The 22,658-nt window shown below is 39.9% G+C and overlaps 3 protein-coding genes across 5 annotated transcripts; 1 reads left to right on the top strand and 2 right to left on the bottom strand.

Moving 5' to 3' along the window:
* The first annotated feature begins 1,007 nt into the window (after positions 1-1,007).
* LOC146574687 (tumor necrosis factor ligand superfamily member 14-like) lies at positions 1,008-2,978 on the top strand. Its single transcript, XM_085275666.1, has 4 exons — positions 1,008-1,184; positions 1,572-1,599; positions 1,843-1,881; positions 2,692-2,978. The coding sequence occupies exons 1-4, from the start codon at positions 1,008-1,010 to the stop codon at positions 2,976-2,978; spliced, it is 531 nt and encodes a 176-aa protein (XP_085131792.1).
* On the bottom strand, positions 2,837-11,204 carry sxph (saxiphilin). The gene is made up of 17 exons (XM_085274574.1): positions 11,082-11,204; positions 10,658-10,821; positions 9,583-9,682; positions 8,640-8,816; positions 8,365-8,527; positions 8,226-8,290; positions 6,998-7,155; positions 6,713-6,899; positions 6,479-6,627; positions 6,299-6,389; positions 5,805-5,852; positions 5,537-5,719; positions 5,178-5,325; positions 4,521-4,603; positions 4,242-4,426; positions 3,741-3,927; positions 2,837-3,657 (listed from the first exon to the last, which is right to left on the bottom strand). Exons 1-17 carry the CDS (start codon positions 11,134-11,136, stop codon positions 3,614-3,616), a joined length of 2,187 nt encoding a protein of 728 aa, XP_085130700.1. The 5' UTR covers positions 11,137-11,204; the 3' UTR covers positions 2,837-3,613.
* Positions 10,926-22,415, bottom strand: sfi1 (SFI1 centrin binding protein). 3 transcript variants are annotated; one of them, XM_085274565.1, is made up of 30 exons: positions 21,807-22,414; positions 21,653-21,724; positions 21,442-21,552; positions 21,257-21,351; positions 21,031-21,148; positions 20,844-20,946; positions 18,877-19,033; positions 18,618-18,779; positions 18,432-18,502; positions 18,250-18,342; positions 18,039-18,136; positions 17,878-17,944; positions 17,646-17,776; positions 17,000-17,081; positions 16,748-16,926; positions 16,573-16,648; positions 16,183-16,278; positions 16,008-16,084; positions 15,797-15,899; positions 15,607-15,703; positions 15,128-15,288; positions 14,966-15,040; positions 14,424-14,498; positions 14,138-14,314; positions 13,872-14,062; positions 13,278-13,542; positions 13,101-13,185; positions 12,844-12,988; positions 12,667-12,766; positions 10,926-11,828 (listed from the first exon to the last, which is right to left on the bottom strand). In XM_085274565.1, the coding sequence occupies exons 1-30, from the start codon at positions 21,968-21,970 to the stop codon at positions 11,619-11,621; spliced, it is 3,636 nt and encodes a 1,211-aa protein (XP_085130691.1). In that variant the 5' UTR covers positions 21,971-22,414; the 3' UTR covers positions 10,926-11,618. The 3 variants fall into 3 exon arrangements, with proteins under 3 accessions (XP_085130691.1, XP_085130689.1, XP_085130690.1); XM_085274563.1 differs by having other exon boundaries at positions 15,607-15,899; positions 21,807-22,415; XM_085274564.1 differs by having other exon boundaries at positions 15,607-15,899; positions 21,052-21,148; positions 21,807-22,415.
* Between the last annotated feature and the right edge of the window lie 243 nt (positions 22,416-22,658).

Genomic DNA, 22,658 nt, shown 5'->3' with positions numbered 1-22,658 from the left:
GGTAGAAGTGGCAGTATCCCCGATAGTTAGAATTCCTCTTTGCTCCGATAGTGAATCTCAAACACACTGCTCACAAAGTGAAACTGTGACATATAACTGATGCCTGGTTTGATTCCAATTAATGTTTCTGTTGCACCTCTATTGTGGCACTTATGCTACCTTTGCCTACAAAGCCTCTTATCTGCATTTACAGTTCTTTTGTCTGTTACAGTCAACCAAAAACGGTGGAGAAGCAGAACGTTAGATCATATCTCAGCAACTGGGAGAAATTTGCCTTCAGGGATTTCTGCCTGGCAGGCTCTCTAACACCTGTCAGAGATGTATTGTAGGACACAGCATATGGAGAGGACTATGTATAGGTGACTGATTACTCGTGACAAACAGTGGAAAGTAGGCAAATAAAGTGCAGGCGACATCAATCAGAGAAACAGGAGAGAAGATGGGAAGCACAAAACAAAATAAGATACAAGAAAACTATTTTTTTTTTTCATTTTTAATGCTAATCCTTACCTTAGAGATAAAAAGAGACTAGCGTACAGAAAATAACCAGAGTACCAATCAGAACAAAAAGGTAGCAAAACTCAGCGATATCACCAAAAAGTAAAATTATTGTGACAGTGTTATTGTTACATCTTGAAAAATGCATATTCGTGGATCCTTTTGATATTGTGGAAGATGAGTAATACTGTAAGATATGTTTTCACAGAATCGAAATATTCTGGGACGTCTTGAGTGATCAGTGGTTCTGGAGTCAATGTGAACTTCAAAAAAATGTTTACTGATTATACGACACATGACTGTGAAACCAGAGCGTATGGTTGAAGTGTGACTGTGTTTAAGAGGAAATGTGTTTTGCAGTGTGTGCATGCATTTCTGTTACTGGTAGTGCCCCTCAGGATGGCGAGTCATCGCTACTTTAAACCACAGTACTTCCTTGTGTTTGAGTGGCTTCCTTGAGTCAAAAAGAAACTTTTTGTCTATTATTTGAAGATATTTTCTCTGCAGGAATGGCGGACACTGGTGTGGAACTGGACAGACTTGTTGCTGCAGTGCCCCAGAATCCAGATGAGCAACAAAAAGATGACAAATTGGCACAAACGCTGCTGTTTGTCCTCCTGACTGTAGTGCTGTATGGCATTGCTGCACAGGCTTTTTTTATTAACCTGCTTTACCACCGTGAATTGGTGAGTATCAGCTCAGTGTACTCTAGTCTTTAAATCTAAATATTTATTGCCTGCTTTTTATCCTCTCTTATTGTGACTTTAGAGGTATAAAAATGAATTGATTAACTGTAACAATTAAGCAATTGTTGTGATATATCAGCTGATAAGATAGATACTACTGTAGCACATATCTAATTGCAAAAGCTTCTATTACTTTGGGCACATTTGTTGTGAGCTTGTCTCGTTTTAACAGTCATTTGTTTATATTTTACTCAATTTTCCTGTACTTTTAAAAAAATTTATTTTATTTTTTAAAAATTCTTCTCTGTACAAGTAAACGTTGTACTCTATCATCAAATATGACGCATTGACAATTTCTTTCAAACTAATTTGTAACTTCCATTGCAGGCTGTCTCAAGACTGAACAACAGATCAGGTACACAAGTCTCTTATTACATTTAACCTTAATTCAACCATGAACTAAAATCTCGAGACTAAGAATATCTTTTGTGAGCATATCTAAAAAACAAAACATACCCCTCCCCGCATTTTAGATTTTTGATTTCATTGCAGAACAAGATGAACCCATCCGTGGTTTTGCACATCTGACAGGATAACTTAAAATAAACAAATAAACAAACAAACAAAAACAGCATTTAGATTTTTGTTTCCATTGCAGAACAAGATGGTAGAATCCGTGGTTTTGCACATCTGACAGGTTGGATAACTTTTTTTTTTTTTTGTAAATAACACAAGTGTATACCATCCATAAATAAAATAACCGTCGTCATGATTTTCTGATTTGCACGATTTTTGCATTTGTTTCTCTAATTAACGGTCAAACTGTATAGAAAAGCCTTCATTTCCCATTGTCAGTGATAAATACTTTGTCTTGCGTGCTGTATTTATATATCAGATGTAAGGCAGCAGAGTTATATGCTGAGTATAAACGGTGAGTTTGTTTTGAAACTGCAATAAACACACCAAGATTTGATTTCAGAGAAAAAAGAAGCTAAGAAGAATATTTTTAATTTTATTCATTTGTTGGCACATTATGTGAAGAAGCCACATTAATTTAAATATTTACCAAATAAATAATAATAACACTAATAATAATGATTTGGTGAATATTATCACAAAACTAAAGTCCTGCATTATCAACTGTGTGCTATCAGGGGCATTTAGATCTTTTTTAAATGGGGTGGCACAAGACGGATGAAGAACAAGGCGAGGTGACTACAGGAAATTCAAATTTTTATGACGGCGTACAAAAAAATCTGATTAATAAAATGCTGGGTATAGTTTAGAAGCAAATGTGCGGGTGTCTTCTGTCCCTTCTGTCAGATCAACTCTGCAGTCCCTATTTCCTTTTGAACAATTCATTGAAACTAGCAGTTTCACAAAACAGATTATAACTGGCCCAAAACAGGAGCTGAACTTTACATAAATTGGTTTAATTGTTTGCCGTGTCTGACTGAAAATACACAACTTTAAATTGCTACATCCATCTTGTCTTTTATCCCTGCAGGCGGGTCGGTTCAAGAAAACGAGGTGATGCTTTGGCATATAAATAATCTGACTGTTCTCAGCGGCATGGCCTACAAAGATGGTAGGCTTGAAGTTCAGGAGGAGGGATTTTACTATGTGTATTCCAAGGTTTGCTTTAGTGACCATGGGCTCTGGAACCAGTCACCTGATTTTTTTCACCACTTTGTTATGAAATCTGCTCACCTACATGGAAATCATTATACCCTCATGCAGTCACAGAAAGAGTTACGGGTGAACTCAAGCGACTTGAACAAGGGTTCAAGGTGATCCTTTAATTTCTCACCTGTCTGCAAAATTACAATTTATACTAAACAAATCATTTTACCAGCTTTAAAGGTGAAAGCATACAAATGATACACACTTAAACAAACTACAATGTCATTCTGTCATCGGTGCAGCCTCATGGAGTGGCTCTTTAGGCTTTCTTTGCTTACCATAATGACAGAAGAAAAGCAGAAACTTATTAATTCTTAACATAACAAACAAAGTTAAGTTAAAGGCACACAACAAATCTGACAAAAGAGGTAATTATAGCACAATATATGTAGTACAGAGATAAGAGCAGTGCTGGGCATTATAACAGGTTCTATGTGTGACATTTTGCTGAGAGAATGTCATAAGATAAAATCAGTATGACAATGAATTCTTGCATTTACTGTCATGCTTAAATGTAGTTTTTGTGTCTTTGAAAAACACAAAGATTACACATCACTCATCATTTTTAGTTCAGATGGCATCTAAATGTAGTAAAAAGTTAAAAAAAATCCCAACATTTTAACATTTTATTGAGTTTTTTGTGAACATGATGATAAAAAGTGATGGTTTGCAGACACAACAAGTATGTGGATGAAGAGTGGAAAAACTGAAGCACAGAGGTTGCGTTGTTCTTGTTGGTGGGTCCATTAAAATATGCTGCACACATCTTGATTGCAAAACTCCAATATATCTGTTGGAAAGGAAAGCAAACAGACCCATTAGTGACAGTTTAATTGTGCAACAATCGGCCACTCTGTCGGGCTGCTGTCGTACCAGAGTGTGTGCAGTTGAAGACCGTGTCTGCGTGGGTGTAGAACTCCTCTCCGAGGATGGAGCGGTAGTCCATGTGACTCGTGTGGGCAAAGCATTGCGTTGCATCTTTAAACAGCAAATCACTTTCTCCATATTGATGAGACTCAAAGAGCCTGAACTCTGTGTTTGAGTTGACGGCCAGAGCTTCCTATATGGTCAAAAAACAAGTAATAAATACATTTAGAGGTATAATTATCCACCTGTGTCCTCGACTCAACTTTGGGCTGCATATTGGTGCAAAAATGATGCTATGCCATTAAAACATAGAGCTTCACTGAGCAAATATAAAAGCAGGAAGATAAAAAGCATTCTGCAAAACTTTTATAATAAAGAAATAGAGCTGAGGTAAGTCAAAGCAAATGATTATAAAAAAACACACTGAGTAGTAAAGTAATGTACTGGCAGTAGTTTGCTGCTGGGGAGATTTTAAAAACAGATTGTTTAAATAAAATCTAAACAGACCTGTGACTTCATAAGGAAGTCGTACACTCGTGCTGTGAGCACGGGCCGTGTCATGACGGTGTTTGGTGGGATGACTCCCAGATTACAAGTCTCCCAGTCTGACAATGGGGCCCGGCGACCGTCAGCACACAGCAACTCAAAGTCTGACGATGACCACCCCTCTGCCCAGCCAGTGGTGTTCAGACCTGCAGGATGTAGGAGATGTAGACATTTGTCATGTGAAGTTAGAGTCTGTTAGTGTGAGTGATCGCATCACCGGTTTGATTTTGAATATCTCACCGAGGATGTTTGTGTGAAGGCTGTGTTGCTCGAGAAAGGCCACGTCACCATAGCTTTTCCCGCTGCGATCTCCAACTAAGCACCTGAGCAATGAGTAACGGGTTGAAGGGTCAGTTTAGTAAAATGGTTTAACTCTGTTTCCACCACTAATTTATATTAGAGGAAACCCCAAGAATCAGACTTCAAACAATCGCTTGGTGACAGTGGGAAGAAAAAAACTCTTAACAGTAAGAAACCTCTGGGAGAATGAGGCTCAGGGAGAGGCAACCATCTGCTGAGGTGGTTTGGGGATGAGTAGAAAGAGAAAAAAGTAGAGGGGCTTTATATTCTTCACTTGTCTCACACTGATGTTATGTTTTCTAGTGTTGCGCCATGGTCATGTGGAAATTCTGTTATAATATTTTTGGATGGAAGAATGATAGTAAAACCCATTTGAACCACTTGATTTCCAAAAATGCTTTGTTTAAAAAAAAAAAAAAAATCTCTGTCAACTTTAGTATGTGTCTACAGATGACCCATAGAGACGAACGAAATTAGTTTATTCAGATTTATGCGCATTATGATGACGGAAGATACTTCGAAAAAAGAGGACAATAGAACTTAGAAAGACTAGATTTAATAATATTTGACGCAGGACATACACTTTACTACACATACCTTAAAGCTCCCATATTTCCATAGTAACGCTCATTGTGATTTTCAGTGCAGCGTTTGGTTGCAGTCTCCCCTGTGCCTCCGATGCATACCTTGCAAAGATTACCCTCAGATCCAGGAAGACAACTTTTCCAAAACACCTCATTGTACACTAGGAAAACACAAAGTGGCAGACTGCAGTCACGTGAGGGTCGAAGCAGCGTTGGATTAATTTAAAAGGATAAGGATCCAGCAGTGTGGGGTGCAAAGGTCCAGAAAACATGAACAAGATATTTCTAAGAAGTGGACTTGAATGAACACTGATTAGTGGTGAATAAGTTTAGTAAATCAGGATTTCCCATGAATTTTTCTGAAAACACTACCTTTGTCAGGATCACAGGGGGAGCTGCTGTTGTTCGCCAGGCTTAAGCTGTGTCTGTATGGCAGGAGCCAGCCTGCAGGGCTGTAGGTGTTGCTGTGGCAGGAGCGACGGCCTCCGAGATTCCCGATGAATATGTTCCTGCTGGAGCGCTTTGCGACTGCTAAACCCACAACTGAGGGAAAGACTGAACAGAGCAGCAGACGTGGTTTCTATGTAGAAATAAGATCATTGTAGACTGATTATGCAGCTGTTTTTTGTCTTCATCTCACCATCTGTCTCCAAGTGAGTGGATCCTTCAGCAGGCACGCAGTTTTTTCCTGTGAAAACCCAACAACACAAGAGTGACACAGAAAAGCACGTGCTTTATTGATTAATCTGATGAGACTTTTTGTTTTGTTTTTTTACAAGGGAAAATGCTATGCAATCCTACTGGCCCTGTGTGAAAAAGTAATTGCCTAAACCTATTAACTGTTTGCGTCACCCTTGGCAGCAAGAACTGCAATCAGACATCTGCGATAACTGGCAATGAGTCTTTCACCTCACTGTGGGGGACTTTTGGCCCATACTTCTCTGCAGAATTGTTTTAATTCAGCTACACTAGAAGATGTTTGAGCATAAACGTCATGTTTGAGGCTATGCCAAAGTACCCAGACTTTGGTTAGGCCAATCTAAACCTTCATTTCTGTTATTTTGAGCCATTCAGAGGTCCTCGTGTGTTTGCTTCATAATTACATTACATTATTATATTCTGCAACAGTCCTACCATAATATTCCGTCACAACGGGGACAAGACCACACTTCCCTGCGATGAACGAATGCGTGGCATCCAGCGAGACAGCGTCCACCTCATCCCTCTGTGGTAAAGGCACACGTCATTTTAGCTTGTATAGTGTCCTAGAGAGTTTGATAAACATCTCAATAATCTGCAGTCTAGATGGCTTACCTTAATTTTCTCGATACAGTCACGCATTGAGACAGCTCTGACGCACACCAGTGGGTCAGACTTTATGCTGAGCGCCCACTGCTCACACTTCTTCTGCTCTGCGTAGCTGATGCAGCACCATCTAATGACACTGTCCTCCAGTGAGCTTCCTGCAAACACAAAGACACCGTAAAACCCAAGCCTGTGCGTTCTGAGTTTAAAAATGTACAACCGTACATATACTAGAACAAGCACCTTCATGCCCAAGTCCTTTGAGCAGCGCCACATAATCCAGCCCCAGCACCTGACTGACATCTATGTCGTCTTGCAGGACAACGAGTTTCTCAGTCACATCTCTGAAGAGAAGATCGTTTTCTCCAAAAGATGAGGAGCTGAAGAGTTGGAAGCGCTGCCTTTCTCTTCCTTGCCGACCAAACAGCGTCTAACAAATTAATAAAAAATGCTTGAACAATCAGTTAGTGGGTACAGTAACAGCTATGACCCTTAGGCACAGAGATGGAAATTGAACAAACTATTTACCTGCACAGTTGCTAGAAATTTGCGAACAACCTTGCGAAAATTAACTCTGGTGACCATGCCCCCTCCTGGACCACGACCCAGATTACAGCTTCTGTACTGGCTGAGGGGAGCTTGTGTGCCATCAGTACACAGTAACCTGAACTCATCACGCTCACTCTCTGACAAAAGAGACAAATAAAAAACTGAAAGGTAAACAAGTCTTAAGGGTGGGTCAGTGCAACTTTCTGCAGTTTGGTGGTTGAACTGATTTAAACAGGATATTTACAGCGATCAGGCATAACATTATACCCCCTGCAGGTGAAGTGAATAACGCTGACTGTTTCTTTATCTTGGCACCTATTAATATGTGGGATATATTTAGGTGCCAAGAGAACATTTTGTCCTGAAAGTTGATGGATTAGAAGCAGGAAAACTGGGCAAGCATAAGGATTTGAGTGAGCTTGAAGAGGACCAGATTTTGTTGGCCAGATCAGAGCATCCCCAAAACTTGCTCATTGACAGCTGGATTAGGCCCCAGCCTTTCAGCGACCCCGAATAATAAGCAGTTAAGAAAATAAGTTGAAGGACATTTTGATGAACAACATATTATATTCTATATTTTGGTTTTCTGTGCAAGCTTTTTCTGTACATTATCTTTTAAAACCTGTTAGTCCTGATGACTATGTGTAAAATAAAGGAACAAACCCCTCTCAGTTTATGGTGAAAGCAGTTTGTAGCACAAAGATCAGGAAAGTTTATTTATGGCTGAAACATAGCAGCAATACAAAGTAATACAGAAGTTTGATCATGAAAAACAAAACAAAAATTTGATAATTGGCTCAGTCCCAAGGTTGTGCGCAGCTTAGCACTTTTCTTTTAAGCACGTTATCTATCTCACATGCATTAGCTGATTAGGCTCAGCAGTTGCCCTAGCATGAATATGGACCAGCCGGGGTACCAGAGGAAACACACACAGGCTGTGGGGTGCTATTGTGGTTAGCACTGAACAACTATATCACCCACTGTCATCAGAAAGACTCTGTTCAGTCAAACTGTAATGTCATCTTTAGTTTTATTGTTTAATAACAACCAACAGTCAGTTTGCCATGACTTTAGGAACTTAACATTTTTTTATAAATATGATATTAATAGACCCCTTTATGCAAATGTCATTTTCAAAACATTTTGCTGGTTTTGGGATATCCCCATATATATTTTTATTTCAATACAATATAAAAAAAATGCGTACCTTCAATAGTTTCAAGTGCTAAATGGTCCACAAATGCAACATCCCCTATCCCCCTCCTGAGACATCTGTAACAGAGCAAAACAGGAAATAAAAACAGTTTCCTGATGTTTTAACTGGTTGACCTTTTGTAAAGCCTGACCTGAGAGCTCCCTGGTTGTTGTAGAAGAGCTCGCTGTGGGATGTTTCGCAGTGGTAATTCTTCTGGCGTATGTAAGACTTCTGGCCCTGGCACAAAGTGCACAGAGGAGGTGCCATCGCACCAGCACCAGGAATACAGCTGGCACTGAAAAAAGTGCTGACATCTGTCAGAGGAGGAGAAAAAACAAGTCAGGGTGGGGGACTGAAAACCCAGATCAGAAATGAAAACACATTTATGGAAAAAATGCAGCTGACAGTTGATTACAGTCCGATTACCCTGACTAAGCGGATGCTCCTTTGCCCAGCTCAGGTAGTTTCGGGACAGCAGGAAGCCGAGCGGGAGACTCCATCCAGCTGTCCATCGAACTCCGCTGTGACAGCTCCTGTGGCCCTGCAGGGATCGTATGTCCAAGCTGCTGTTTCTCACCACAGCCACAGACAGAGTACAGCCTCCTGTAGATAAATATATAAACAGACATGTGGGTCTTTTCATATCAGTATCAACCAAATCTTCAATAACCCCACCTGAGTTATTGAAGCTATACAAAAAGATTCCTTTTTTAAGAGTCAAGACTGGGTGCTTTTTCACAGGTTCTATTTTTTGTTTTTTTGAAGTTCAGAATGTCCACTCCAGGTGTCCCAATCTAAAACTGAAATCTCAAGATGCAGCTCCTTTAGCATTACCAAGATCTTAACTCCTTCAGTAAACATAATTTCATATTTAACTGGCAATTTGGAAAGTGTTAAATATATAAACTATGCTAGAAAATGATTATATGCATGAGGAATTACGGCTAGAAGACTAATCAAAATGTAGGTAAAAAGGGGACCTTTCAGATGCTACAGCATGTTGTAACTAGTCACTCTTCCTGCACAGCCCTGAAAGATTGACACAAAATTTACTTTTTCAAGTTTTCTCTTGTGAATTATTATTAATTATTTTCTACCTTCATTTTGTCCATGAAGCTAGCTCTTACATTGCTCAAAAATATGAAAAAAAGGTTATTAAAAAGCGCCAAATTTCAAACCACTCCTGTACTCTGAGGGTGTTAAAGTCAGAACATTTTCACAGTATGATGGTACTATTTTGCATGGTTATGCTCATTCTAAGCTCCAAGCTCATTCTGAATGGGGTTAAGTTCGAGAAACGTATTTTTCAATAACCCGCTTTTTAGATCAGTGCTGAAGATACATCTCAGAAAAGTGAGCTTAAACCTACCATCACTGTAGATCTCCTTAGCAATGGCTACAAGGTCAAACTGCTTGACAGCTGAGTAAATTTCTCCTGCATCTAAAGTTACAATGTCAGCACGATTAGCCTGAAACAAACAATTGACAAAAAGAGTTTTAAATAGTTAATTTTACATCTCAGCAAATTCAATTAATACAATGCTAATACACAGTTATCCCAAAAAGAAGGGATGTGCAATGTACTGTTTATAAGGTTGGGGAAACCTGCAGTCAGCTGAGACTAAAAAAGTCACTTGACTTGGATGAGTGAGGAAACGTTTCTCCCACTGAAAACGCTACGTCCAGATGAACAGAATCAACTTTTGGGTAATGTACTTGCACTTTATTGTGTCCTCCATGTTATGGTGCTTTCTAATTTTACTCCACTACAGTCTGGATGTAATCATTGAGTTTTGTAATCCATTTATTTTACAGCTTAATTTCATTAGTGTAGTTCTCCTTGCAACTTCACTATTACACTTCTCTCTCTCTTATAGTCCTGCACACATATTCTGTCTTGCTTCTCGTGACTTTCATTTGCATTTGGTAAATTTTTATTTACCTCATTTTCACCTGCCTGCCTTATCACCAGTGCAAACAGGGGGCTAAAAGTCAAACCCAGCCCCACCATGAACACAGGAGTCACTCCAATCACATATCTCACCACTGTCCTCATACATGTCGTCCACCATCCACACATAGTTCTCTGGCACTCCCTCGTGCAGTATCGCAGTTCTTCTCTTGGCGCCTTATCATGTTATCTCCATAAAGACAAGTGCAACTCCTTCCATCTTTCCATACTTTTCCATCAACACTCTTAAAGCACACATGACATCTGTTGTGCTTTTTCTCAACATGAAGCCAAACTGCTGCTCACTAATCATCACCTCGGTTCTTATCCTAGCTTTAACAGCTCTTTTTAATATTTTCATGGTAAGGTGAATCAGCTTTACTACATCTCTGCTCATCACCCTTGTTACTGATATGCAAGCAACTTTAAATAATTTGCTCCAAGCTGGATTAAAACGCCTTTTTATTGTGTATTGCATTGTAGACTTGCTCACCTTGATCCTATTGATGCAGTCAGTTGTGCTAGATGCTCGTATGCATGAAAGTCTGGCAAAAGCTGCCAGAGTGGCTGGTGACACCACTGCTGCCAGAGCTTTAGCTAGTTCTGCACACTTCCTCTGTTCAGGATCTGACACTGCGCACCATCGCATCTTCTTAGCTGCCATGAAGGGAGCAGTTCAAATGGTTAAAGAAAGAAAATAACAGCCATAAGAATGCATACAGTCCTTCCAACTTTCAGTAAATTCAAAAGACTCTACAATATTCATATTATTAAACTCAGTTTTATTAATGTCCTGAAAAGCAAATGCTCCAAACAGATGGTAACAGGAACCAAAAACACCTCAACAATACGAGGCTGAAGAACATAAAATATTTCAAGAAACAATAATAATCACCTAGTTCAGTAACAACACTTACCACTTACAGAGCACACAAAGATGGAAAAGAGTAAAATGGGATAAAATCCTTGCATTTTGACTTGCTCTTGATCAAAGATATAATAACTCTGCAAACAGACCGCAGTCCTCTCTGTTAAACTAAAATCTGTGATTTTAGTTCAGTGATTTTCTGAAGTACTAGAAGCATTGCTACAAACAGGGTAATAGCAGACCTATTGCGTAAGGGCACCTCCTCCGAAAACAGTAAAGTCACTCTTTGCACACATATGGAAAATATTTTGCACCATCTGCAACAAGGACGACCCCTATCCAATGTTTTGCTGGATTTACAGCTATAGAGCTGAGTGTTCCTTTAAGGCACTTGACGTTTATGTTTTGGGAATGCCGAAGACATTTTACACAATAATTAATAAGAACCATTCAAATTGGTCCCCACCAGCTGAGGGCAGCAAAGACATAAGCACAGAGTAGTTAAATATGCATGTGCTGATTCAGTTCTAAGATCAGACTATTTTTTTAAAATGTGATGCTGGCAAGTGAACAACAGTTCAAACAATCAGCAGGTGAGCCCGTCACGCTCTCCATTATTCCTGTCATGTTGGAAATGCAGAGTTTGAGATTCTGACTCTTCTGTTTTTTGATGAGGAGCATGAAGTCCTAAACTCCGGAGGACAGTCTGCAAATGCTGGATTCTCTCTGCGTGCAGCAACATCACCGGTTTCTGTTTTTCCAGCTTAGTGGACAGCCTGTCGATGAGCTCCTCCAACTGTCAAATGAAAAATCACCAGGAGTGACACAGTCAGTATCATGAACAATAATTTAATTGAATGCACCACCCTCTCAGCTCAGTTTCTTTTCCTCCACAGACAGAGATTTACAGGTCAAATGACGCTGTAGAAGAATGCATGGAAAATCTGAGCCATCAGGAAGAGAAACTTCAGAAGTTACTTCAGGTAACTAGCATCATGATTAAGACTGCACATGCACACATTGCAAAGTCCCTTTTTCCTTTCCATAAGGAAATAAATGTGAACCCTTACATTTATAACAGATAGTTAAAAAATGAAAAGGGTAATGTATGTCATAACTGAATCTGTTTTCCTACCTTATCACACTTACTTGTTGCGTAAGATATCTGTTGTTATAAGTGCTTATACACTTTGTAGATTCAATAATTGCATAATATTTGAAATGTCAGGAATTTAAAATATCTTACTCTAGAACTGGTCGAGGAATTACCTAACAGAAATACTTTTTTCAACAAAAGGCAGTTCACTTCATTAATAATCTCTAAAGCTTCACTCACACAGGCGTAGAGACGGCTTGGCAACTCCAAAAGAGGTTGGTGAGTGGTTCCTGGCTCAACTAGTTGAGGAATATGCACTTTTGGTGGTTCCCTAGCAACCACCGTTCGCTAGGGAACGCAAGTGTAAAATTAGTCTTTACACTTGTGTGACTGGGGTACTAAGCTTAATACTTATGTGAACCTAAATGTGAAAGGCACCAAATTTTGGGCTGTGATGATTAAATCAAGATAGCGTAACAGCAAACAATGTAAGTTTATGTTCAACATAAACAGTGACAAAAGTATCTTGTGTCCTTACGTCCTTCAACTCTTGACAGATAGCATTTTTTTCCATCACTTCGTCCTTTCCACTGGTCTGCAGCCAACTCTGTAACACCCCTTTCAGCTTTCGCCATGCCCTGAGTGAATAAAACACTGGTGCTATTTTCACATCACATATTGCAAAGAAAAGAAGAGTGGAAAAACAGATTTCTACCGGAGCTGCTTTCTGTCCAGCTGGAAACTCTTCATGTCCTGTTGAATCCTGAGAAGCTCGCTCATCAGAGCTGACGTTGAATCACTTGTTGCATTTTTAGCATAAGGAACCTCAGTTTCTCCACCAGATGCACTCAGACGTGTTTCTTGAAAAAGCAACAAAACAGTTCTTTTGAGTTTGGTGATTTAATAAGTTGTTGTTTTTTTTTTTTTATAAATATTGAAAACATACTCTAGAAAAAAGAGCAGGGTCTATACCTGGATATACAGATGAGTGGGGATCTAAAGAAGTGACAGACTGAGGAAAACGCTCAACTGGAGAGTCTCCAAGACTTGATTTGAACTTAAAAAGAAAAAAAGGTTTAACCCAAATTGAGTTACTTAATACAGCAACAAATAGTTGCTGATATGTCAAACAGGTGTATCTTATCTTACTTTATTCTGTGTCCCAGTAGTCATGAAAGCAGAAGGAGGTAAAAGAGGTTCTTGGTTTTGGGTGTGCTGAAAAAAGTCCATGTTGGACATTAGAGATTCAGAAGGTGGCACAGTTGACATGACACTGCACTGATGTGGAGAGGCAACAAAAACTTCATCAGCATGGGGGCAGTTTGACGCTGGATGGTTTTTCTGTGTGGGACAACTGGACTCAGATGAGTTTGGAGCTGCTTTAATGTTGGTGACGGCAGATTGTGGCTGGGTACTTGAGTAAACAGAAAAGAAAAAGCTTTAATCAGTGATTCCTACACTGACTTTTAACACAATGCTTCAATTTAAGTAAGTTTATTATAGTTCAAACGATATTCAGATGCTTGTCTTCTGTTTTTATTTTCATGTATTACCACATACAGCATTGGAAAAAGGATTTTACCATCAAAAAACATGAAGCAATGTTTCTTTTACTGATAACTTCTCTTCCCTTTATGGGACTAAAGGCTGCAATGTTTGGGTATGCAGCCTAAAAAAAAAAAAAAAGTCAAACTGCATGTGTGGAACAGTTTCACGGCTTGTCAGAGTGAAGTACACACTCACAGCTTGCTGTGCAATCCAGCTGCAGCTTCCTGCTTTGTTGAGTCAGAAGATGAAACACTGCTCAGACAGAAGCTCACACTCTTTTTTGCTGGCTGCCCTCTCGTCTCTTGCTCTCTTCGGGGTTTGCACAGTGCCCGCTGCTTCCACCGTGCAGCACAACGTTTAACAACTCTCTGGAGGTGTTGTGATCTCTGCAGGACACAAGCAGAGAAGTGAGGCACTGAAATCTTAGGTCTAGAAATCACAAGAAATGCACAATAACCTACTTGCAGTTGACTGTGTTGTGTTAGGTTTGTTGTGAGATCATTCATATGAGCGGCATATGTGAGGATGCATGTCACCCCCTCCCTCAGCAGCTGGTCTCTGTAGACCAGTGCAGCTCTGGCAGCATGTTCTTGCTTTCTCCGCTGCTCTGTGACCCAAATCCTCCACCCATACAACACCTGCGTCAGGTCCAGAAAGTATAAGAGGGCTTGTTAGACCCTGTGAGCACCATTTCTGCAATGCATTTGGTGGTGTAGAGAGAAAAGAATGTGGAGGCAGGTTATTTACCTTGGCCTGAAGTGTGAGGGACCAGTGCCAGAGTGCTCTCTCCGTTTGCTTCGCCTCTCGCTGTCTGTGCTGCAGCTGTTAGCAGAAAGAAAAACCAAAGCCTGTTTAACTGCTCTCAATCAAAACCAATCAATACTCATTCATTAGAAATGCCACATTTGCAGCATGACGACAATAAACACACAGACAGATCTCAAAAATCGCACAGTCAGAATACACAGAGACAGCCTAAATCCATAGAAGAAATGTGGCAAGGTCTTCAGATGGCCAAAAATAAACCAACCTTCAAAGTGCCATAAAAACCTGGGAGCAAATGAAGTAAGGGGAACTGATGCCATTTTAAAAGTAAAGACTGTCCACACCAAATACTGATTTGATGAATCAAATCTATTGATTTAAAGTCTGACTTTGCTGTTTTCCCATAACTCTTTTTCCTAACAGAAATGATTAGCAGTAAAAGCAAAATAGAAGCAAATGGTAGATATTCACTTCTTTTGAACAATCAGTCTGTTCAGACCACAAAAAAAGGAAAATCAACAAACCTTTGTTTTCCACTGCTCAAAGTACATCTGGTACATTTTTAATCTCAGCAATAACAGTCCCTGTCGTTTCATCACCTACAAAATCACAGTTTTAAACAAGTTAGATTACAGCTTGATGACAGTATAGATGTATATGCATTGAGGGATAAAAGAAGTTAGAACCTTATTCTTCTGGTGCTGGTAGTGATGCTCTTTCCAAGCTTTCAGCGCATTAGAAAGGAGTTTGGAGTTATGGTGTCTCCTGGCTTTTTCCATGATTATCCTCTCCCTCCGAGCCTCCCTGGTCCGATTCCTCCATCGTCTGAAAAATTGCAGCAACCGCACTAAACACAGAAATCATTAAAAAGTTTACAACAATTTGGATACACCTGGTAACCAGACAACACAGTTCTGATGCAACAGTTACTTAACAGGTACAAAATCTTTGACAACTGCTGAGGTAACTGCTGCATTTGTCTAGGCGGTATCTTTCCATGACAGCCAAACAACTCTAAGACTAAGAAAGACATGCTGGAATATCAAAATTACTTACCACTGCTCTTAATGGTTACAGGTAGGTGGCAATCACAAGAGCAAAGTTAAGTTTGTTTAAAGAAAAATAAATAACTAAAAGGAATTAAAATGGCACCATATGACATTACTTTCATTTATAGACTGCTGAGCCCTGCTTAGTGCTTCCCTCTGCTGGAAGCGCTTTGACACCGCAAGTGTTGTTGCTTCTCTCCACGTATGAAACACCTTGAAAGATTTAGTGAAAAGAAAGCAATCGGTGTTGAAAATATGAAGACGCCTGATGATGTTGAACATGTATGCATCAGATCGCTTTGTAACCTTAAGCTGAAGGGAGTGATCGAAGTGATTCTGTGCTTGTTGCTCTTCGAGCCGGATCTCTGCTCGCTGCTCTGCATTTTCCCTCCACTCAGTAAGCGCCACTCTGGAGAGACATGACTGAAACTTAAGATCCTAACAAACACCTAGGATTTCTAAACAGAAGAAATGAAATTCTGATTTTAGAATGAAACACAGTATTTGTCTTTATTACCTGAGAAAACACTGAGTGTGCTGCTTGTGAAGCTCCTCTGCATTGTCATAGATCTGAGACATCTGCAGGTGGTGTTTCTGTGAATACAGCAGGCCACAATGCATAGACTTCAACATTGTTTTCATGACCCTAAACAAATAAAATCATGTGGTTTTAACTGATATAAGATGTGCACCTTCCAGGCCACAAAGGAGTGTTTTAGAAGTTTAACTTCATGCCAACTCTGAACCTCTTCCAGCCTGCTTTTCTTTGCTCTCTGGACCTGAACAAACTGACACACACAGAGAAAAAAGAAAACGGATACATCACACATGAATATAATAAAAATCAAAGCGGGGAAGAAAAATCTATCAGCTTTCATAATGGCACTCCAAAGCTTTGGTCTCATTTAGGCAGTCTCATGCTGTCAGAGATGCTGAGCAGAATTTATAAGATACACATTTCCACATCAAAAAGCAAATTCTTTCAGTCTTTTTCAAATCTTAAGCACTGATTCCTTACTGCACAATGACTAAAGTAACAGATGGAGTGCAGACTAGACTCAACAAAAATGTAAAATAATCACCTTTTCCCATTTTTCTACAGCCTTTCTTAAGCAGCGCAAATCACCCTGATGGCAGGCCTGCTGCTCTCTGTTTCTCCTGAAGTAAAACAAATAAACGATTCTATTAGCCGACAGCACATTTAGCTCAAGCCCAAATTATTCAACAACTTCACCAAAACGTCTTCTTGAGCTTCACCTGTCTCGTAGCTCAGTGCTGTTTTCCTTCCACTGCATCATCGTCCTGTGTAGAAGTGTGCGACGATACAGACTACGTGAAGCCTCCTGTTTCTCCACCTCTTTGATCCGCTCTTGTGTGCGCTGCCTCCATCGCGTCCAGACTCTCTGCTTCTGGCATCTCTCGTCATGAAGAACTGCCTGGAAAAACTTAAATGTTATTTATCACCAGTGCAGTGCACCACAACAAAGTTTTCATCTGCAGTTGACGTACCAGCCGCTCAGAAAGCATCTCTTCCTTGAGCTTCTCCGACTTCCCCCACCAGGTGTAAAACACCCAGGCGCACTGGCGCCGCCTGACAACACAGTGGACAGACAGATCATTTGGACATATTCATCCACCCACTGAGGTTGAAAACTACAAAGTCTACACACAAACCAGTACAAACCAAAGTCTAGATAGTGCAAACTGAATGTTCTCCCTGAGATGCCTAAATAAAGTCAATCTGATACTCTGACTGCCTGGGAAATGATTCCTGATTGTGGTGCCTCAGGGCTTGGATACCACAGACAGTTCCATAGAAAACTACCTTTTTTGTCTTTGAGTTACAGCCAGAGACCAGCTCCCACGAGCAAAAATGATCCTCAATAAAATTGGGGTCAATTTGGCACAGAAGATGATGTCTGCTTTCTGTTTAAAGACTGTGGTGAATCTGTATGCGTGCATCCCACCACTCAGAATGGGACCAGTGATCTAAAAATAGAGGGTCTAAAAACAGCATCCACACTGAAAGTGGCCCAGAGAAGCCAAAAAAATAAGAACCTTAAAGGGGAAAGCAGCCAAATTTAAAAAGGTATATTGTTATTTTAATTTCTTGGGAAGAGTTGCATAACTGAAGAGGAGAAAGGTGATAACTCACCGATTATAAGCTTGAGCTTTGAGTCTTCTCTGTTGAAGCATTCTGCTGTGGAGGGTAAACTCAACCCAAGACTGGAAACACCGAGGTAGCATACGGTCTACAAACCAAATGTCTGCACGACGCTCCAGTTCCTGTAAAAAAAATAAACAAAAAAACAAAACATAACAAGTTGATTGTGTTGTAATGTAAAAGCATCTGTATCTCTGCTGTCTTGAGTTGTATTTGAAAATACCTGCATGTATCTCTGCTCAGCAAGTTTCTCTCTCCAGTGGTGAAAATGTCTTCTAAGCAGTGAAGTGCTGCAACGAGAACCAAATTCCATTTGTAGCACCGGTATTACAACAAAGAACTGTGAATATAGCCCTGTGGATTGGGAAATGTATGTAAGAGCACCTGTAGTTACTCAGGGCCATCTCTATGAGGGGTTTAAAACTGCAGTTTTCAGCTTCCTCCACACGATCCTGCCATAGTTTCCAGTACTTACGAGTCATCTGCGCAAAAAAAAAAAAAAAAAAAAAAAAAAAAAAAAAAAAAAAGCATTTCAGATGCTTTGAAACCTTCAATGAGATTAACACTGACTGTCTGCAGTGTGAAGATCAGTTACCGTTTGCTGACAATGTTGGATAGCCATACGGTTGTTCAGTCGATATGTTTTGTTCAACACGACATTAAGAGACAACCCTCGCAATCCAGCGCGCTGCAATGAGAATGTGCTGAGATGAATACATGAATTGATCGTGCTGATCTTTGCTTATGAGTGGGTCCATTATTTTATTTATTTATTACCATTAAATGATGTTGGTAGTGTTGATTTGCTGCATTCTTTCTTTCAGTTTCTTCTCTGCACAATGCCACATCTACTGAAGAGCTCAAGAATCAAACAACAGTGCTAATAACTTAAAACTGATTTAGTAGCAGGTAGAAAAACTAGTTTATCCAAGTTTTATCCATTCTACAGGTGGATCAGGATACAAGCTCTCCAACGCACTAGTGCTCTGCACTGGATGCTCTGCGTGGCCAAACTGGCTGCTGCTTGCAAACGGGTCTCTTCACTGTGTTTGCAATCGAGAGCATTTCTCCATTTACTCCAACACTTCCTCACCAGGAGGCGAGAGCAGGCACGCTGAGCCAAAACTGAAGGCGAAACACAAAAGAACAAAAAATAAAAATGTGTTAAGAGATAGCAAAATAATGATGCTTCAAGAAAGCTGTGTGGGTATTTTATAATGACCTTGTGTTTCTTTCTTGGTGTGGCGATACGACACATATCTTATCCACTGATGCAAAGCTCTTCTTTTCAATCCGGAGATATAATGAAACGCAGCTCTGGATTCTTTTTCTTTCTGGCAAGAAGCAGCCGTCTGCATCTCTTTCCACTGAAGCCAAGCCTTCAATACAAAATATATCAGGTGACTCATCACCAGAGAGAACACACAGGAGTAATATACCTCAAGGTTCACTACTCTTTGGTTTTCTTTATACATTTTACCCTGGGAGCATGTCGTCCATGGGCATAATATAAGTTGACAACCACCTCAGCTTAGATAAGCATTTCAATTCAGTCGTATTTTATGCTGTTTAGGACTTAGACTCAGTAAGAGTTAGTTTTCACAGGATTGTCGTATAACTGAGCTATTTTCCCATTCCTGATTTATTTTTGCACATTTATCTCACTTAAATGTTTCAGATCAAATGTTAATATTAGATAAAAAATAACTGAGGTTCATATGAAATGCAGTTTTAAGTAATGATTTCATTTATCAAGGATAAAAATAATCCAAACCTACAAGGCCCTGTGCAATAAAGCAATTTCTCCCTAAACCTAATGACTGTTTGTGCCACCCCTGACAACGAGAACTAAAATCAGGTGTTTGCAATAACTGATAATGAGTCTTTCACATCCCTGTGGAGGAATCTTGGCTAACTCTTCTTTGCAGAATTATTTCAATTCAGTCGCACTGGTGTGTTTTGGATCATTGTTCTGCTGCATAGCCCAAGTGCGTCTGAATTTCAGAGCATGAACTGATGGCTGGACATTCTCATTCAGGATTTTCTGGTAAAGAGCAGAATTCATGATCCATCACAGAGTCACCACCATGTTTGACTGCTGGTGTAATGTTTCTTTTATGAAATACTGTGTGAGTTTTATGCCAGATGTAACGGGACTCAAACCTTCCAAAGGGAGATGGTGGTATGATGTGAATCTACTTGACTTCGTCTGACAGGTTCCATTTCCATTATTTCTTGATTCAACAGGTCTGCCTTGAATCAGGCTGAGGTGTGGCTATTAAAATTGAACTCAACTTTCTAAAGAATGTGATTAATCACAGTTAATTTAAAATTCAATAATAACAACAGATGAAATTATCAATATATTATTGTTATTATTATTTTTTGTATTTCCTTGGGTCATCTTTATCTAATTAGTTTGACAGATTGGAACAGCCTAACTGAGTAGATCAGACTGCCGAGCTTACTATCATCTATCATCACCATAAATCTCTCTTAAAGACATACTTTGATGAGCAAGTTTTTACTGTGCCTCTGCTTTGAAATGAATGTTGTCCTTCGTTTATTCTTGGTGATAATTTTTTATTTATTTTAATTTTTCATAATTGCTTTTAATTTACATGTTTATAATTTTAATTGTCTTTATCTTTATAAGGGGCGACCGTGGCTCAGGGGCTTGGGAAGCGTATCTGTAACCGGAAGGTCGCCGGTTCGATCCCCGGGCTCTCTGTCCTGGTCGTTGTGTCCTTGGGCAAGACACTTTACTCTACCGCCTACTGTTGTTGGCCAGAGGGGCCGATGGCGCGATATGGCAGCCTCGCTTCTGTCAGTCTGCCCCAGGACAGCTGTGGCTCCAACCGCAGCTTGCCTCCACCAGTGTGTGAATGTGAGAGTGAATGAATAATGGCATTGTAAAGCGCTTTGGGTGCCTTGAAAAGCGCTATATAAATCCAATCCATTATTATAAAAATAAGATTTGTCTTTATCTACTGCCTTTGAACTTCTTCTAATGTCAGTGTTCCTACACTTTATGTTGTTTCACTTTTAATTCTTCTTAAACATTTTGTAGTTTGTCACTTTGTTTTGAAAGGTGCAGTATTGAAAAAAAGTTATTGTTGTTATTTTTATTATTACTATTGATAATAATATTAACATGTGATTCACAGGGGTGTTCGATCACGCCCTTACCCTTGTCTTTAAGGTTAGCGCCCTCTGTTTCTGTGCTTGATCCTCCAAAATGTGAAGGTCTCGACGGTGCTGTAATCTAGTCTGCCACAAGCTCCACACTGAGCTGCAAAACAAAAACAAAGGTAAAACCAATATTATGGTAAAAATCATAATGCTAGAAGTTTTCATTTGCTAACACAAATCTCACTGCATAGCTGAGAGCCTGTACTGCTCAAGAGCTGATTCCAGCATTCTGCTCTTCAGTCTTCTCATCTCTGTGAAAACCTCCCATCTGTCCAACACCAGACGCATCCGCTGCTTGTCAGCTGATAATAGAAACAAAGTGGGTGATGACACGTCAGTGAATTATGAAATCTGACAAAAAAAAAAAAAATCCCCAAACCAACATTACGCTTGAATGGTAAAAGTCACACCAAATGACTGAGCCTTTTGCTGTTGCATCTTCTTTTCCCTCTGCAAACACACAAACATTCGCCAGCTGTGGAGAGTCCAGTTGCACAGGTAATACCTGAAATAAAAGCAGCATGAATACATGAACAGACTTTGGTTATTCAACTATAAAAGTCCTTCATAATGTCCTATAATGTACTGTAATGACCTGTAGTGACAGTCTGCTTGCATGTTCAGACTCCACTCCCTCCTGGATGACCACCACTCATCTCTCCATCCTTCAAAGGTTCTTCTCAGTACCACTCTGTTATAATGCGACCTGGAAAACACTGGAATTAGTGAGCAGGTAGGAAAACGAGGGCAACCAGATGGCAAACTTGAAAATGCTTTCAATTTCCAAAATAAATGAAACAGGTTACTTTGCTTCATGAGGAAGAACTCGGCCAAAGGTGTTCTGTATCCATATCTTCAGAAACTTTCTTGCAAGGTGCCTGCAGAAGTTAAAAGAATGGAGACTTAATTTTCAGGAAGACAGTAACATGATAACAATGGGTCAAGGAATAGTCTCAGCACCTTATTCTCAGCTCCTTGAGTCTTCCACCTTTGTTCCAGCTGTATCCAACTCTGTAAGCGACCTTTCTGATGTGAATTTTGCGCACTTGTTTTGCTTCGCCACGAGATCTGACATAGTTTAAACGGGGTCTTACTGGATCTGAGTTTCCGCCGCTACTTTGCATTTTTCAAGCGGCTATTATACAGAGCACCGAATCGTATCACTTCTCATATACAATCATCCTCATTTTACACTTTGAAGGCTGTTGTAGCTTACATGACAAAATTACCTTCATTTATCCTCACGTTAAAACTCTTTACAAAGTGCCGCGCGTTTGTTTTTCCTTATCACGTGACCACTTGGTGTCTTCGATACACAGTTGTCAACAGCAACAACCTCCGCTTCGCGCTCCACACTAAACTGGTTGTGGTAGTTGTAAGAGTCAAGGTCTGCTTAATAAACTTCTCAATATGGGGTGGTGTTTTTCATACACCTCCCTCTACAACAGTTTACATTCTGAAATGTTTACTTCACACGGGAAGAACGTACTTAAGGTCCCCTCAGTTTAACGACGATGACACGAAATGTCGGTCGTTGACTGCCCGCGAGGACGGGGTCTTTATTTTCATACGGACCACCAGGAGACAAGCGGTGGAGAATCACAAATCGAGCGAATCCTGAGACAAAATATGGCCGTCTCTAATAATGCCTGTCAAGTGCCTTTTACCGTAGTATAAAAAAATCACTACAACGCTATTTACATTTTCAATATGTTATATACATACGTATAAACCAATTTATTGGGAAATTAATTGTCATATATTGATTTAGATTTCAAAATAACTATCGCCAACGAACACCTGCCAATTTTA

The sequence above is a fragment of the Mchenga conophoros genome, linkage group LG5 (assembly GCF_057382185.1).
Source record: "Mchenga conophoros isolate Kocher_MC1m ecotype Shallow Benthic linkage group LG5, M_conophoros_male_GT1.1, whole genome shotgun sequence".
Classification (NCBI taxonomy): Eukaryota; Metazoa; Chordata; class Actinopteri; order Cichliformes; family Cichlidae; genus Mchenga; species Mchenga conophoros.
The sequence above is the reverse complement of the archived record's forward strand: the minus strand, read 5'-3'. Positions and strand labels throughout refer to the sequence as shown.

Bases quoted from the DNA above. Each gene is read 5' to 3' on its own strand.
- sxph (XM_085274574.1), bottom strand. From the start codon at position 11,136: ATGCAAGGATTTTATCCCATTTTACTCTTTTCCATCTTTGTGTGCTCT. The intron at 5,853-6,298 runs GTAGGACTGTTG...GGGTTTTCACAG, and splicing joins CGTTGTGACGGAATATTATG to GAAAAAACTGCGTGCCTGCT. The intron at 5,720-5,804 runs GTGAGATGAAGA...TGCTCTGTTCAG, and splicing joins CACTCACTTGGAGACAGATG to TCTTTCCCTCAGTTGTGGGT.
- LOC146574687 (XM_085275666.1), top strand. From the start codon at position 1,008: ATGGCGGACACTGGTGTGGAACTGGACAGACTTGTTGCTGCAGTGCCC. The intron at 1,185-1,571 runs GTGAGTATCAGC...CTTCCATTGCAG, and splicing joins TGCTTTACCACCGTGAATTG to GCTGTCTCAAGACTGAACAA. The intron at 1,882-2,691 runs GTTGGATAACTT...TTATCCCTGCAG, and splicing joins TGGTTTTGCACATCTGACAG to GCGGGTCGGTTCAAGAAAAC.
- sfi1 (XM_085274563.1), bottom strand. From the start codon at position 21,970: ATGCAAAGTAGCGGCGGAAACTCAGATCCAGTAAGACCCCGTTTAAAC. The intron at 21,352-21,441 runs GTCATTACAGTA...CTTTTATTTCAG, and splicing joins CAAGCAGACTGTCACTACAG to GTATTACCTGTGCAACTGGA. The intron at 18,503-18,617 runs GTATCCTGATCC...GCTCTTCAGTAG, and splicing joins ACTAGTGCGTTGGAGAGCTT to ATGTGGCATTGTGCAGAGAA.